The sequence below is a fragment of the Arvicola amphibius genome, chromosome 5 (assembly GCF_903992535.2).
Source record: "Arvicola amphibius chromosome 5, mArvAmp1.2, whole genome shotgun sequence".
NCBI lineage: Eukaryota > Metazoa > Chordata > Mammalia > Rodentia > Cricetidae > Arvicola > Arvicola amphibius.
This window is the reverse complement of record NC_052051.1, coordinates 1,832,543-1,846,700: the sequence shown is the minus strand read 5'-3', so window position 1 is coordinate 1,846,700 and position 14,158 is coordinate 1,832,543. Positions and strand designations below refer to the sequence as shown.

Genomic DNA, 14,158 nt, shown 5'->3' with positions numbered 1-14,158 from the left:
GGCTTTTTGGTCCTGGGGCTGAGAGACCTGCTGGGGCCACACAGCTAGGAAACAGCCAGTCTGGACTTGACTCCCCATCCTGCCAGCCACTCCTGATCTTGTGCTTGCCCCACTGTGGAGTCGAGACAGAGAGAAGTTGTGGGAAGGCGGACCCTCCAGGTACAGGTACTGACGGTGGGCCCTTCCCTAACCAGTTCCCACCCCTGGAAGTTTGCCTTCCTGCAGGGAGCTGGGACCCAAGCACTTTAATAACTGGTTAGGGTGGCACTACCCACTGACAGCAGTGCCAACCACGGAGCAATTGTAGTAATGACAGGAGACCTGCAGTGCCCAGGAGCCACTTCCAGCTGGTGGGTGGTAGACGGGCAAGTGGAGGCAGGAGAGCCCTTCCTGACTGCGTATCCAAGAGATACCTGTGCCTGGCTGCCCCAAACCAAGCCCAAGCTGAAGAGGAGCAGAGCCTAGGACCCCCCCAATGCCCCACCCCCACCTGCTTGCTCATCCATGCTGGCATGGGGCAGGCGGAGGACTGGGTACTCCCTTAAGATGGGTAGGTTTTACTTTTAGCCTCAGCACAGACCAGCTGAGGAGGCTGGGGCAACTCTTTTCCTCAAAGTCTCAGCGTCCGTTTGAAGCACACTTCTCTACCACCTGGGCAACTGAGCCTTGACTCCACTGTCCCTCCCTTTTCTTCCCTGCAGCACTGACTCAGCTGCTGCCCAGGGAAGACAGGGGCTGCTTTCTTGACTCCTTGTCCCAGATCAGCAGAGGATATATAATGAGCAAGTGCTGGGTTTTGTTGTTTGTTTGATTGTTTTGTTTTTGTTTGTTTGTTTGTTTGGAAGGGTTGAGACAGGGTTTCTCTGTGTAGTCCTGGCCATCCTAGAACTCGCTCTCTAGACAGACTGGCCTTGAACTCAGAAATTCTTCTGCCTGTGCCTCCTGAGTGCTAGGATTAAAGGTGTATGCAGCCACCACCCAGGTCAGCAAGTGTTTTGAGGGCTGGAGGAGTAACTCTGCCCTTTGGTGAGTGCTTGCTTGGTATACTTGAGGCTCTGAGCTCCATCCCCAGTACTATCACCAGAAGGTAGAGGCAGGAGGATCAGAAGTTCAAGGCCATCCTCAACTATGTAATGAATTAGAAGCCAGCCTGAGCTACATAAATCCCCATCTTAAAATCTCAACAACAGATGCTTTGTGTTAAGATCAACAGAGCCTTCCTCAAACACCCTGCTTTTCCTTTCCATCCTGGGACAACCCCTGCCAGCCGCTATGCACTAAGGTCGTAGGAGCTTGGATGCTGTCCTCCTGCAGATGGCTCAGCCCCTGCTGTCCCATGGTATCTGAAACACAGTCCTGCTCAGTGAGGAAGCAATGGAGTGGAAGGAGTGTGGGTTCCCCATCAGGCTTGGCTCCAAATGCTGGCTCCTCGCCAACTACTGATGTGTGACATGGGAGGCATCTGGACAGAGAATATACACAGTACTGAGGGGTCCCTATGAGGACACAGGGTGCTTACTCTGACTAGCACCCAGCAGGAGCGCTGCTAGCTGTGGGTGAAATGGTTCCACACATCCTGGAACCTATCCAGAAGCCCCGGGGTGGGTTGGAGGACTGAGGGGTGGCCGTGTGACTCTGGAAGCCTTACCAAGGAGACCCCAGCCACCCCCACTCACAGCCCTGGCTCTGACTCATCTCTCTGTTTGTGAAGGAGAGGACTGGGTTTACCTGATGGGGCCCCCAGTAGCTTAGGCTCTTCCTTTAGTCTGGGAAGGTTCCCAGCTAGTATGTGTCAGGATCTTTTCCCTGTGGGGCATCTTCAGAGCCAGTGTCAAGGGTGAAGAGATGACTGACTTCTGCCATCACCCACCAGTGTCAGCCAGTGTCAGCACCCAGGGGACCCTGCTGCCTCTGAGCCCCACTCCTCCAGGTGGCCCTCAACCTGGCCATGGCCCTGATTTACAATCCAAGTAGATACCTGCTCCATCTTGGATAGCTGGTCCTCCTCCCAGACCCAGGGCGACTATGATCCTGTGCGGCTTATCTCAAGGGTCCTCTATCTGCCACCTCTGGCTCAGGGCCCGCATCTGTGCTGCATTGCTGGCAACCCACCTCCCTGGCACCAGTGCACAGTAGGTGCACAGTAAACAACAGCTGCCCCGCTGAGTCCCAGCACAGCTCCGCGTCCTCCAGGCTGGAACTGCAGAAGGCCCCCTCCGCCTGTTTGTTTGCCGCAGACTCGGCCCAACAGACTCCGTGTCTTTCTTCTCTCCTCCCCCGTCCTCACACGGCGACTCCGGAGCAGCAGTTTCCAGAGATTGAAGGCAAAATTGCTTGAAAGCCTGTGCTTTTATCCTCCAATTTGTAGCCATTTAGTAGGGCCGGGTGGAGGGGCAGCTTGGGCGCTGGCTATGCTGGAAGTGCCCATCGCTGGAGAGAGCAGTCCTTTGTCCTTCCCCAGATCTCTCAGGGCTTTGGGGACAGACACCCGCTGGGGAGGCCAGGCCCCGGTGAAGGGTGAGGGAGCTAGTGTCAGCCTGCTGGGGGAGCCACAAAACCTCTCAGCTCTCAGGGACAAGATGGGGAGGATGCTGACTGAAAAAGGTGGCATCCACTCTCAGCACTCCCAATGGCCCAGGATAGGGCCCGGTGAGGCAGAGGGACAAGGGCTATGAAGGAGGGTCCAGAGTCCCCAGGCTCAGTCCACACTCTAGTGACTAAGGAGGGACCCTACAGATTGGACTGAGGAAGAAGCTCCTGCTTGAGCCCAGAGGATCTCCCTCATATCCAGAGAGAGAAAGTTGTGGGGGGGGGAGTCCTGCCTTTTGGGAGTTGTCAAATAGTTGAGAAAGACAAGTGCAGGCACAGCTGCAGGGAGAACATCTGGAGGAGGAGAGAGCTCTATGGCTGCTCCCCTGTGCAGGCTGAGCTACCATGGAGCTTTGCTTGTGTGTGGCGACCCTCGCTACAGTGATGACTCGTGGTGTCTGGCTCTGAGGCTATGGTGGCAAGTTCCTGCCCTGCTCAGAGGAAGAAAGGTGAAACCTCTGAAGATCAAGGTGGGGGTGAGGCGACCCGAAGGCCAGGCTATCTTGTTCTGGGTGGTGAGGCTAGCCCTAAGGCTGTCCACTAAAAGCAGAATCACCCCCCTTCTCTGTCCTGTCTTCTTCCTACTGTTCCCAACTTTCAACCACCACCAGACCTTTGCCTGGGAAGGCCTTTCTGCATCTCTCAGTCCCCGCAAGTCCATTTTCAGTCCTCGTAGCCCCAGAAGCCTCTCTGGTCATATCAGCTCCTTTGCTACCACTTTCCCAAGCTTCTCTTGAAGCACGAGGCATGGCCAAGGCTCTTCCTGGGCCTTTGTAAGGTCAGGGCCGTGATGATGAATGGTTTTTGTCAAGAATGCTGAGCCACTGTCCTGGAACAGACTGTCTACATTGGTGCTGCCCATCTGGATTCTGAAGATGATTCTGTGAGCCATCCCAGTACCGTTACCCTCCTGGAAAGGGGCACCAGCTGGGGCTCTGCCCCTACAAGTCCTTCAGGAGTTTTGTGCTGGGAACTAAACCCTGGGATGACAGCCTGGGTTTCTCCCACCTCGTTCCCCAGTTAGAATACCAAGGTCACATTTCTGTCTCCATGGGGCCTCCAATTGGAACCCTGAACAATAGCTACTCCCACAAAATCCTCAAAAGTCAGCACCAATAAAAAAATACACTTTATTGTGTCTTCACATTGGCAGAGGCAGCACACCAGGGCACAAAGACAGCAGGGCATGCAGAGACCTGAGGTGGGCACACGGGACAAGGCAAAGCAGTCCTCCCAGGTATCCTCAGCCCGCTCTTCTGCCGACTCCCCTGTAAGCCCCGGGGCCCCCAGGGCACAGTCAAGAACCTCTCTGCCCAACAACCCATGCGCCCACCCTCAAATTCTCATCGCACAGATTGGGCAAGCAGGGCAGGCTTTGGCCAGCTGAACAGGCATCACTGCCAGTAGGGCCATCGTCCCAAGCCTTGGAGGAGGGGGGCAGAAGCAGCTGGCGCGGCTCAGCCGGAAGCTGCAGCACTGAGGGAGGAGGGCGTGGGAGCCCACACCTGCCAATCCAGCCCCAAGCTCCTCGGCAATTTTGTCTCTCTTGATTAAACATCCAAGGAACATCAAGTTCACAGACGTGTTTTCTTCTCTTCCATCTTTCTGAAAACATCCAGAATGTAAAAGCAGAGAAAGGCTTCAAGGTTCCTGGGGGCACTTGCCACTTTGTGGAGCGAAGAGTTGAAGGGAGAAGGACAAAGGAACTAGGCCCTGGGCTTAAGCAGGAGACAGAGGCAGCAAAGGGCATCATCCCCAGATTGTCTGGAAGAGGGAAGGTGTTGCGGCGTGTGGCAGGTGTGCGGCGGGTGTGTGCACATGCAGGGCACACTGCTGGGGCAGGAGCCTGGAGCACACACCAAGGTTTGCATCAGAGAGGACACCAGCCACTAAATGTGCACAAGGGGACACCACGGGCACCACTGGCACGGCACTGTCTGCGGAGGCGGAACGCATGCCTGGGACCCCTGAATTGTCTCTTCTGGGGTGAAGGAGCATGTGGTGGCAGAGCCGGACAGCACACTCCAGTTCCACCAGTGAGGGCCCCTGGCTAGCCTACCAGGCTCCCCCACTGCAGGGTGGTTGATGATCTAAGAGGCTGTCATGGCATTTAGAGTGGCCACGGACAAGGCAGGGCCCATGAAACAAGTGCCAGGACCACGGAAGGGTGGAGCGGCGGCTCACTTCCAGCACTGCTCCAGGGAGCCGTGGGGCTGGACCTTGAGCTTCTGGGGGCAGAGGAGCTTGGTGAAGGCTCTGCGGAAGCTGTAGTGGCACAGCGGGTAGAGGACAGGGTTAACGGCTGAGTTGGCCCACAGGAGCCAGAAGGACGTCTCGTACCAGTAGTCGGGAATGCAGTGGCCGTGGCAGGCAGCTCGGATGATCATTAGGAGTGTATATGGGGCCCAGCAGAGCCCAAAGATGCTCACAATGATGGCAAGCGATTTGGCTACCTTCTTGTCCCGTGACAGCCGGAAGCGCTGGGTGATGCTCTGGGACACCATCTTCATGCGTTTCTCCAGGGATGCTGAAGATGCTGATGGCTTGGAGCCCCTTTTGAGTGAGCGTGGCCTCTCAGTGCCCCTCGAGGAGCTGCCAGAGCTGGAGGTGGGTGAGGCAGCGGCACCCCCACCACTGCCACCCCCGAGAGCAGCCTCCCCAGTCTCAACGCCGGGGCCTGCCTCGCCCACCCCATACCTGTGCAGTGGCATGGCCTCCCCATGCCCTTTTGGCCAGCAGCCCCAGCAACTGGGAGGAGCGGGAGGTGGTGAGGGCTGGGCGTCAGGTGGGGGTTCTGGACCAGCCTCACGGGCCCCGTCAAGCCGGAGGCGGGTGCGCCTCTGGATGTTCAGGTAGATGCTGAGGTTGAAGAAGGTGACGCTGAGGAAGGGCGTGAAGAACTCGAGGGTAGAGGCCGTGATGAGAAAGTACCAGTTGTAGAAGAACTCAGCGTAGCAGTGGCCCTCGGGGATGGAGCTACCACCAGACAGGTACTCCCAGCTCAGGATGGCAGGGCCATACAACAGGAAGGCCAGCACCCACACGAGTGCCATCTTCTGCACCGCCCTTCGTGTGTCCCCCTGTTGGGCCCGGTAGGAGACCTGCAGGGGGTCATACAGATCAAGAGGTCAGGAACATTGGAGTGGAAGTTCAGAGCAGCCTCTGGGACTCCATGTCTGCTGTGGGCAAGGTGCCATGGCCCTTCTCTCCACAAGCCTCCCTTGCCTTTGTCCTCTGGCTGATGGGTGCTCTGACTCTCTCCCAGAGCCCCAGAGCCATTCACAACCAACCAGAGTCTTGCCTCTTTGCCATGCCCAACCAGCTACAAGCTCCATGGGGTCCTGCCTCTGGTTACTGACCACCAGCACCCAGATTAGCATTTGCCACACCCAGGAGTCACATGCAACTGTTTTTGATTCTTGTTTCTTGCAAGGGCCACAGCCCTCTTCAGCGGCTAGTCAGGCTGACTTTGCTCTGTCTCTGTTCTAGTAATCCCCCCAAACCCCACCCCCACCCCCACCCCCAACCCCCAACTCCCCCACCCCCAGCTACTGGAGCTGGGAATACAGAAAGGAAACTGCCTGCTGGCCCAGTGCTGGAGACCACCCCTCCACACACACACTGTCTCCTTTTCTAGAAGGAGAATGCCTAGAAAAGGTGGCAAGGTGGGGTCATCTAGTCTTTTCCAAGAAACAGCGTGTCCAGTCTCCAAGTGAAACCAGTAAACAAGGGGCAAGGTGCAGAAGGGGGCAAGAATCCTGCTCTGAAGCCTCAGTGAAACAGCTGAGAGAAATGTCCTTGATGGCCACCTTGGGAGCCACAAGACCAACAATCAAAGCTTGTGCTCACCACAGGTCTGGGGCACACCTGCCACCTGCCAGTCTATACTGGGCACCCATCACAATAGCCCCATGATTGCACCACTCTCTCAGTGGGCCAAGGGTTGGGAGAAGGGACCTAGGGAGGCTCAAGAGGGCTCCCTACTGGGGCACTTTGCAAGTCAATCCTCAGGCTGCCCCTGATAAGACCTGAGGTGAGTGAGCCATCAAGGAGAGACGATGAAGCAACAGCTGCGGGACCCACTCAACACCAGTGGTGCTTGTGCAGCTAGGAGCTGTGACTGGCCTTCCTGGAGCTATCTGTGTACACTTTTGTGTATACAAAAGTGGGAAGGACGAAGACCCTTCCTCAGTTCCAGGGATTCTGGACATGCCCAAGTCAGAGGCTGTACACTGGCACCCCTTCCTGCAAGGCTATGGGATTCCAAGCTAACCTCCTGTCCCATGCTAGTACTGCTGGCAGTTAATGGTCACTGAAAAATGGCTCACATGTCAAAAGGGAGCAAGCATCTGCCTAACAATACAGAAGCAGCCATTCCCAGTCCAGTGCCCCAACACACAGAGTAAATTCGAATGCCCACTTCCCAGAACTCACAGCTCGAGTGACGGACAGGAATCGGTCATAGCTGATCAGCACGATGTTGAAGACTGAGGAGGCACACAGCAGGTAGTCGACCACCAGCCACAGCTTGCAGAGGCCCCGGCCAAAGGTCCAGCGCCCCGTCAGCACATATGGTACATACAACGGGATGCAGAAGGCACCTAGGGGAGAGCAGCTGCGGTGGGACCATGGCTCAGGATTTGGGGCCAGACCGACTGACCACATGGAGAGAGGGCAGAATCTGGCCCTCATAGGGCAGCCACCTTTCTAGTGCCAGCAATCCTATTTACGCTGCCCACCCCCACCCCGCCCCTAGGCAACTGGGCAGCTGCCAGCCTCCAGCCTCCACAAAACCGATGTCTCCTGGACCTGGAGGCAGGAGGAAGGACCTCCACGTAAGGGCCTCTGGACCCAGAACCTGTGTTCCTGCCAACCCTACCAACTGCCAAGGAGGAAAAGGGGTATATGTTCTCCAGAGCTGTCTGGTCCTGGAGCTGATCATCCACTCCTACTCTGGCTGTTGGACAGCCTCCCTTCTCAGCTTAAAAACCGAGAAAGATTTTCTCTTGGCTTAAAAGGTTCTTGGCTGCAGCCGCGCCAGCCGCTCTCGCCGCCCAAACCGGCTTCCAGCGTCTAGGAGACGCAGCAGCTCGCAGCCCCAACAGGTGTCTGGCGCTCTGGCCCCCACCTCCTGCCCCGCCCCCCCTCCCCCAGTCGGGAGCAGAGCTTGGACACGTGAGAACGAGCGCCTAGGAGCATTTCCTTCATCTCACCCCCCCGCGCGCGCCTTCTCCACGGTCCCCTTCCCTAGTACAGCTCCCCAAATCCCCCTTCCATGTCCCCTCCCCCCCAGCGTCCTCACAGCATCCTGAGTCCGGCGCCGCTGCCTTTGTTTGGTTCGGCGCAGGAGCCAGCGCTGTACCCGCGGTTGCTGCGCCTTGAGCCTTGTTGAGCTCCCGCCGACTGGGGCATCATCCCCGGGGACATCCCTACAGCCCCCGTCCTGCAGCCCGAAAGGCGAGGAACTTCGCTAGTGCCCACCATCTTAAGATTTCTAGATGTCCCTTCCCCAGGCCCAGACCCTAAGAAGCCACCCAGGTCGGAGCGCCAAGCCCCATTGCCCAGCCCGGGCTCTGCGCCCCTGGACTCTGGCAGCGGACGGGGTCTGGGGGCTTTACCCACGAGGAAGTCGGAGATGGCGAGGTTGAGCAGAAAGAAGTTGTTCTGGGTGCGGAGGCTCGAATCCGCCACGAAGGCGAGCATGACCAGCGCGTTGCCCAGCACTGTGGCCACGATGAGCAGCGCCATGAGCGCAGCCAGGACAGCGGTCCAGGCAGCCGAGAAGCCGCGCGCCCCGCCTGCGGCCGCCGCCTCACCAGCCAAAGCGCCCGACGCGTTCAGCAGCCCGTCGGGCGGCGCGCGCTCCATGGCCCAGCAGGCTTACACGGCTCAGGGACACCGGGCAGGGTGTGGGCCGAGAGAAGGGTGGCCGGGTGGGGCCCCTGCCCGGGAGCCTAGTCTTTGCCGGCTCTTCACCCAGCCCGGTTTTCCGGGGGGCGCCCGGAGCATGGTCCGCGGGGCCGGGTGCGAGAGCCTGGTTTGGAGTCCCGGAGAGCGGTGCAGAGGGGGCTGGGGTCGAAATCTGAGCGGAGTGGGGCGGGCGGCGCGGCTGCTGCTGCAAGAGCAAAGCCGAGCTCCAGCCGCCCGCGGCGCGTCGGTGCACCCCGAGCTCAGCGCGCAGCCGAGTGCGCCCCGCGCCCGGCCCGCCGCCCCCCGCGCCCCGCTCAGAGCCCCCGCCATTGGCTGGCGCCCTCGCCCCGCCTCCGTCCCGCCTCCGCCCCGCCCGGCGCGGGCAGCACCACGGACAGCGCCGCGTGCCCGCCGGCCGACTAGAGCCCCTGCCCGGGTGCGCACGGCGGCTGGCGGAGAGCCCGACCCGGGCACTAACCAACCACAGGGTTGGGGGCCATGTCTAGGTCGAACCTAGAAGCTGGTCCCTTGCCTGTCCGTCCGCTCTCGTGCCATTAGCCCTGGTGATCCCTGCCCAACCCTTCCCGTAGCCCCTGAGCTTGTGAGGTCCTAGGACAGGGCCCGGGTCGGGTGGGGAAATGGCTGCACCCCAGGTCTAGGGAACTTGCGCCCCAGGATTCCCTCCCGCATATTGCTTTGGGAAAGTAGGTTTCTGGGGTAAGAAATGTCCAAAGAAGGATTGGGGAGGGGTCTCTGAAAAAGTCGCCGGGGACAGGGGTTCTCTCTAGCGTCATATGCACAGAGCTGTGGGTCTCAGTCTCCACGTGGTTAGACAGAGCTCAGAACAGGGTCCAGGGTGACCTGCAAGGCGCACACAGATGTGGAGTTACATAAGGGAAAAAACGAGCCTGAGCGGACCCAGCCCAGAGCTGAGCACGTTCACCCAGGACTCAGCAGCCCTGGGTGGAGGGGCGACCCACAAGCAGCGCGTGGTTCAGGCCACCAGTGCTCCGAGATCGTTCAGAGTAGGGTGGTCAAGCTGCAGTGGACAAGCGAGGTCGCTGAGTTCTGGGTGCAGCCAGGGTGGTTGCAGCTCCGTCAGTGCCCACGGGAGGGGGGAGGAGGAGAGCTGGCCCCCCTCCTCTGACACAGATACTGGAGGTCAAGGACAGAGTTAGCAGGAGAGGCTCCTGCAGATAGATAGACACACCCACGCTCTGACACACAGACATCTATAGTCAGGGAAACAGCTACCCGGCATCGGGCTGGGACCCACGAATAGTCGTCAGACAGCAGACAGGGAACAGTGCCCGAGGGAGAGGGAAGCAGCGACTGTCCTCTGTCACCAGCGGCACACATCAGTGGATGCCTCACAGCGGACAGAAAGGCAGTCTGTGTGACTGTGGGGGAGGGGGACCCCAGACACTGCTCCAAGCACCCCACACTGACAGCCTGCTGCTGGTCATGTGGGGACCCCCCTTCCCCATTCCAAGTGGTCCTCGGAGAGCTTTGGGCAGTGGGGACAGGCCTTCTTATGATCCAGCCTTTGGGCTGGAAAAGAGGAGCTCCTACCCCTCAACAGCACCTATAGCGGCGGAAGCTCCTGCGGGGGGAGGGGTGAATTCCAACAGAGTCTCTCCAGAAATCCCTCCCTGTTATGTTATTACAAGCCCCGAGGCGCCCCTCCTCACCACACTGACTTCTCCAGAAGCTGTGCTGGGTTCAGGCACCTAACTAGTGGTCAAAATAGAATGTGTCCTGAAACTGAGCAGCAAGCTCCGCCTGACCTGTGGGCACCGTCAAGCACGCCCTTCCAGTCTTCCTGTGGCCTGACAGAGTTCATTGTGCCAGCCCTACCCGGCACCTCCCCCAAAGTTCTGCTCTCTCAACTACCTCTGACCAAGGGAGTCAAACTGGACATGTTCAGAATTCCCGGAGTCCTCAGGAGATGGAGTTGCAGGGCATGTAGAGGCACCTCTAGATCTCATGTATTGGCTGGAGCCTCAGTGTCCCCACCTCAACACGGGATTGAGGGAGGCAGTCAATAAAAGTTTTCAAAATCCTTGTAAAGTCTTAGCCAGTCCCAGCCCCACTCTGAGCTCTGCCCTGGCATTGGTCATGACTCTGATCTGGCCCACAAATCGCAAGTAGAGGCTGGGACCTTTTGAAGATCTCAGGACTGGGTAACACGGGGGGGCGCAACTGCTGTGTGTCTCCTTTCCCTTCAGAAATTGCTGCTGTCTAAGCCCCCGTAGATGTTCCTACTTGCTGCCCACCCCCAGAGAGCTACCTGGGGACCGCCTGAGACAAAGAGCACTCCCTGGTGGCCAGAAGCTGTGTGGACACACTTCAACCCCACTGCCCCACAGCTGTCTTATGGTGCTGGTGTGTTATGTTCAGCACAAATGGAGAGCAGGCAAGATGCCCACATCCTACCGCTCCCTGCACCCTCATAGGAACTCTGAGGAAGCCAAGCTCCGTAAGGACACCCAGCTAGGGTCACTTCAAACCCTAGTGTGGAAGGTTCAGCTGCGTGATCTTGGGAGGAAGCTACCCAATCTCTTGGAGCCTGGAAATCCTTTTGTGAAAATGGAGGCCAGAAGAGGTAGGGAGGTTGAGTTAATCCGGAGGCTTGATAAGGACAGTGGCTGAAGGTGATGTGTGCCCCCTATAGGCCAGACTCACTGCTTGCATGCATGACCTCATTAGCCCCCAGACACCCTAATTTATGACAGGACCTGTGGGTCCTGTCCCCTCTGGGTCGCATATCAGATATTTACATTATGATTCATAACAGTAGCAAAGTTACAGTTACAAAGTAGCAACAAAATAATCTTATGGTTGGCGGTCACCACAATGTGAGGAACTGTATTAACGGGTCACAGTGTTAAGAAGGTTGAAAGCCAATGTTCTATGTAGGGTCACCTGCGTAGGGCCTCACAGACCTAGAATTCACCCTCTCAAGGGTTGTAGTCCTGGTTCACTGGAAAGCACACAGGCTCAGGAACTTGGCCGGCCCTGATTGGACCAAGGCAATGCATAAATAGGAAAAGTGGCTGTGTGGCACCCTACCCTGGAGGATTCGCCCAAGAATTTTGTGTAGATAAGGGAATACAAGGCCAGAGGCAATGCCTAGTGTCCTGGTGAGCCAGGAGCCTTGGAGGAAAAGACCTGTGGATGAAGACAGGGAGCCTTGGCTTGGGACCATGTGAATGCCATGTGATACGAGCATGATAGTGTGTGTATATCATGTGCAGACACCCACCTGAGTGAACCTTACAGACTGGTATGTTAGCTAAGTGTGGTAGCCACACTGGAGGCTCATGTGGGTCCAGAAGCTCTAATCCAATATGCTGAACCCTTGTTCCTGATGCTGCTGAATGCCTGGCCATGGATCCCTCTCAGGAGCAAACTCTGAAGAAATAGCCCTTCAAGGAGCATACCTGGTAAGGAGCCAAACTTGTGGCCTCCTTCCGGCTCAGGTTGCCTTTGCTTACCCACTCAGCCTATGCCACCATGCAAGAGCTTTCAGAGTCTCCATCCATGGGCACAAGTACCCACATATGCAGTATCTAGTCAGGAAATCAGTTCTCAGTAAAAGAAGCCGGGAGTGGTCCAAAACCAGAACCCCATGCCCTGGAGGAGCAGCAGCATTCTGTGCTGCAGGGACAGCCTTCTGCAGGCACACAGACTGGAAACAATGGCCTAGAAAGATAGCTACTGTCCTGCAGGGTATATACTGTGAATCAGAGGCATTTCTGTGGTACTTCATCTGCAGAAGACAGACATAAGTGTCAAGGAACTGGAGCTGGTGGGTAACAAGTTAAAAAGCCACTCCTAGTATCCCTTTCAATAACCCATCAGGGAGCATGATGTTCTTCTTGGAGCTCCTCGGTAGCTGGGACCAGCGGCTAAGTACATTAGGGAGGGGTGAGTAGCTCTGGTCAGCAGAAAAATGTGGCACAGCCGGGATTCAGACCCATTAGACATGAAGGTAGGCTCCCAAGACCCACACAGGGGATAGATGCAGCAGGGTGGGGATTGGTGCATGGAGGGGGGAGGGAGCCACTCTCCTGCTTCTGCCCAGGTCACTCTTTTCACCTCCTGCCTTTACCATAGCTGGTGAGACCCCGTGGGCAAGGACCAGATTCTTGTTCTTAAAGGGACTTCCCACTGAGAGGGGTTTATTAGGTCATGGACGACAGACATAGAAAAGGAGTGTGGACAGGTTTGGGAAAGCAGATAGCGGCAGAAAAGGGTGGCCCAGTCTAACAGAGCCAGGAAATCAGTGAGGCTAAAGCATAGCCAGGCAGCCAGGAGGGCTTTCGAAGGAAAGCAGAGAGACTTCTGCTGCTGTGGACAGGATGCTGATATTTCCTAGGGGTGGTTCAGGAACTCCAAGAGGGTTTGAGAGGCATCTTAAAAGATCCCTGGCCACAGTGGGGTTAACTGGGCAGAAGCCCAGAGCCAGCTGCAGGCGGTTGTGTAATGAAGTCCAAGTGGGGGACCTGAGGACTTCTGGATGTCTTTCAAGGCCGGTACAAGCTGTGGAGAAAAGGGGACAAGAAGTCCAGCCTACCTCCAGAGTTAGGGTTTAAGTACTGCATAGCGCAGTGTTTGTAGCTGAGACATGGAGCAGGGTGAAGATGCTGGGTGTGGTGCTGGGTTTGAATGTTCCAAGACTGAATCGCAGTTCACACTCAAGACTATAGGTACAATGCGTTACTGGGGACCAGGACAAGAGTCGCTCTGGCCTGAAGATGCCCACCACAGATCACAGCCTCAGCTTAGCTAGTGCCAACCTCTGGTGCTGTCCCAGTGGGTCTTCTGCCTCCAGCTTTCTTTCTCACTGCCAGAAAAGACCTTTCTCCTTTGGACTAAGGGTGAGCTTGGTGCCGCTGCCTGCAGAACTCCGTCCCTGCTGTGCGGGGGCATGGCTCACTAATGAGAAATGATGAAGGAACAGAGGCCACCAAGGGCTAGTTGCAGGACAGCTGTCCAGCTTGTAGGGCCAAGGAGCTTGCCCCAGGGTCTGGTCCCTCACCGAGTTACTTCCTCGATGGAAATGATGCCTGTTCTCTCCTGCAGGAGCTCATTTGAATATGGGAATGCAGATATTTCTTTTTTTGTTCCATGTCCCCCCCACCCCCCATCCCGTGACATTCTGAGCCAGCTCCGGGTGCATCCTGATGAGCTCAGGGCCCAAATGTGATGAAAATGTTGTCTGAGGCCATGATTTGGAAAACATGCAGGGTCAAGCTGCCCTCGTCTCTTTGACTTTAGGAACCAGGTGTCAGGAAGGACAGAGGAGATGGGAGCTAGAGTTGCTATTTGGCCAAATGTGACAAAACCCAACTCCAAAATTCTCTAAAGAAAGACATGGTTGTTGTTCCTTAGTGCTCAAAAGTCCAGGGAAGACAAGATTCACGAACAGTAGCATCAGGGCGCTCAGAGAACAGCTTTCTTTTCCAGCTTGCCTTTCCCCACGTTTGCTTCCTTCCCAATCTGTCCCCCGATATCTCCCCTTGCAACAACCACCTTAGAGTCTGTCACATGGGTCTGTCTCTGACAACCATGACAAATGTCTGGTGATGGTGTGGGTCCACATAACTTGAACTCCATAATGACCATGGATAACAGAGGAGGTGCGCGTTGGCAG

General features: G+C 56.9%; 1 protein-coding gene across 1 annotated transcript; it reads right to left on the bottom strand.

Annotated features, from left to right (window-relative positions):
- Positions 1–4,769: 4,769 nt before the first annotated feature.
- Positions 4,770–8,457, bottom strand: Hrh3 (histamine receptor H3). The gene is made up of 3 exons (XM_038331791.1): positions 8,208–8,457; positions 7,024–7,190; positions 4,770–5,690 (listed from the first exon to the last, which is right to left on the bottom strand). The coding sequence occupies exons 1-3, from the start codon at positions 8,455–8,457 to the stop codon at positions 4,770–4,772; spliced, it is 1,338 nt and encodes a 445-aa protein (XP_038187719.1).
- Between the last annotated feature and the right edge of the window lie 5,701 nt (positions 8,458–14,158).

Excerpts from the sequence above, each read along its gene's own strand:
- Hrh3 (XM_038331791.1), bottom strand. The coding sequence starts at position 8,457 with ATGGAGCGCGCGCCGCCCGACGGGCTGCTGAACGCGTCGGGCGCTTTG. Across the intron at positions 7,191-8,207 it reads CATCTCCGACTTCCTCGTGG|GTGCCTTCTGCATCCCGTTG; the intron begins GTAAAGCCCCCA and ends GCTCTCCCCTAG. Across the intron at positions 5,691-7,023 it reads TCCTGTCCGTCACTCGAGCT|GTCTCCTACCGGGCCCAACA; the intron begins GTGAGTTCTGGG and ends GACCCCCTGCAG.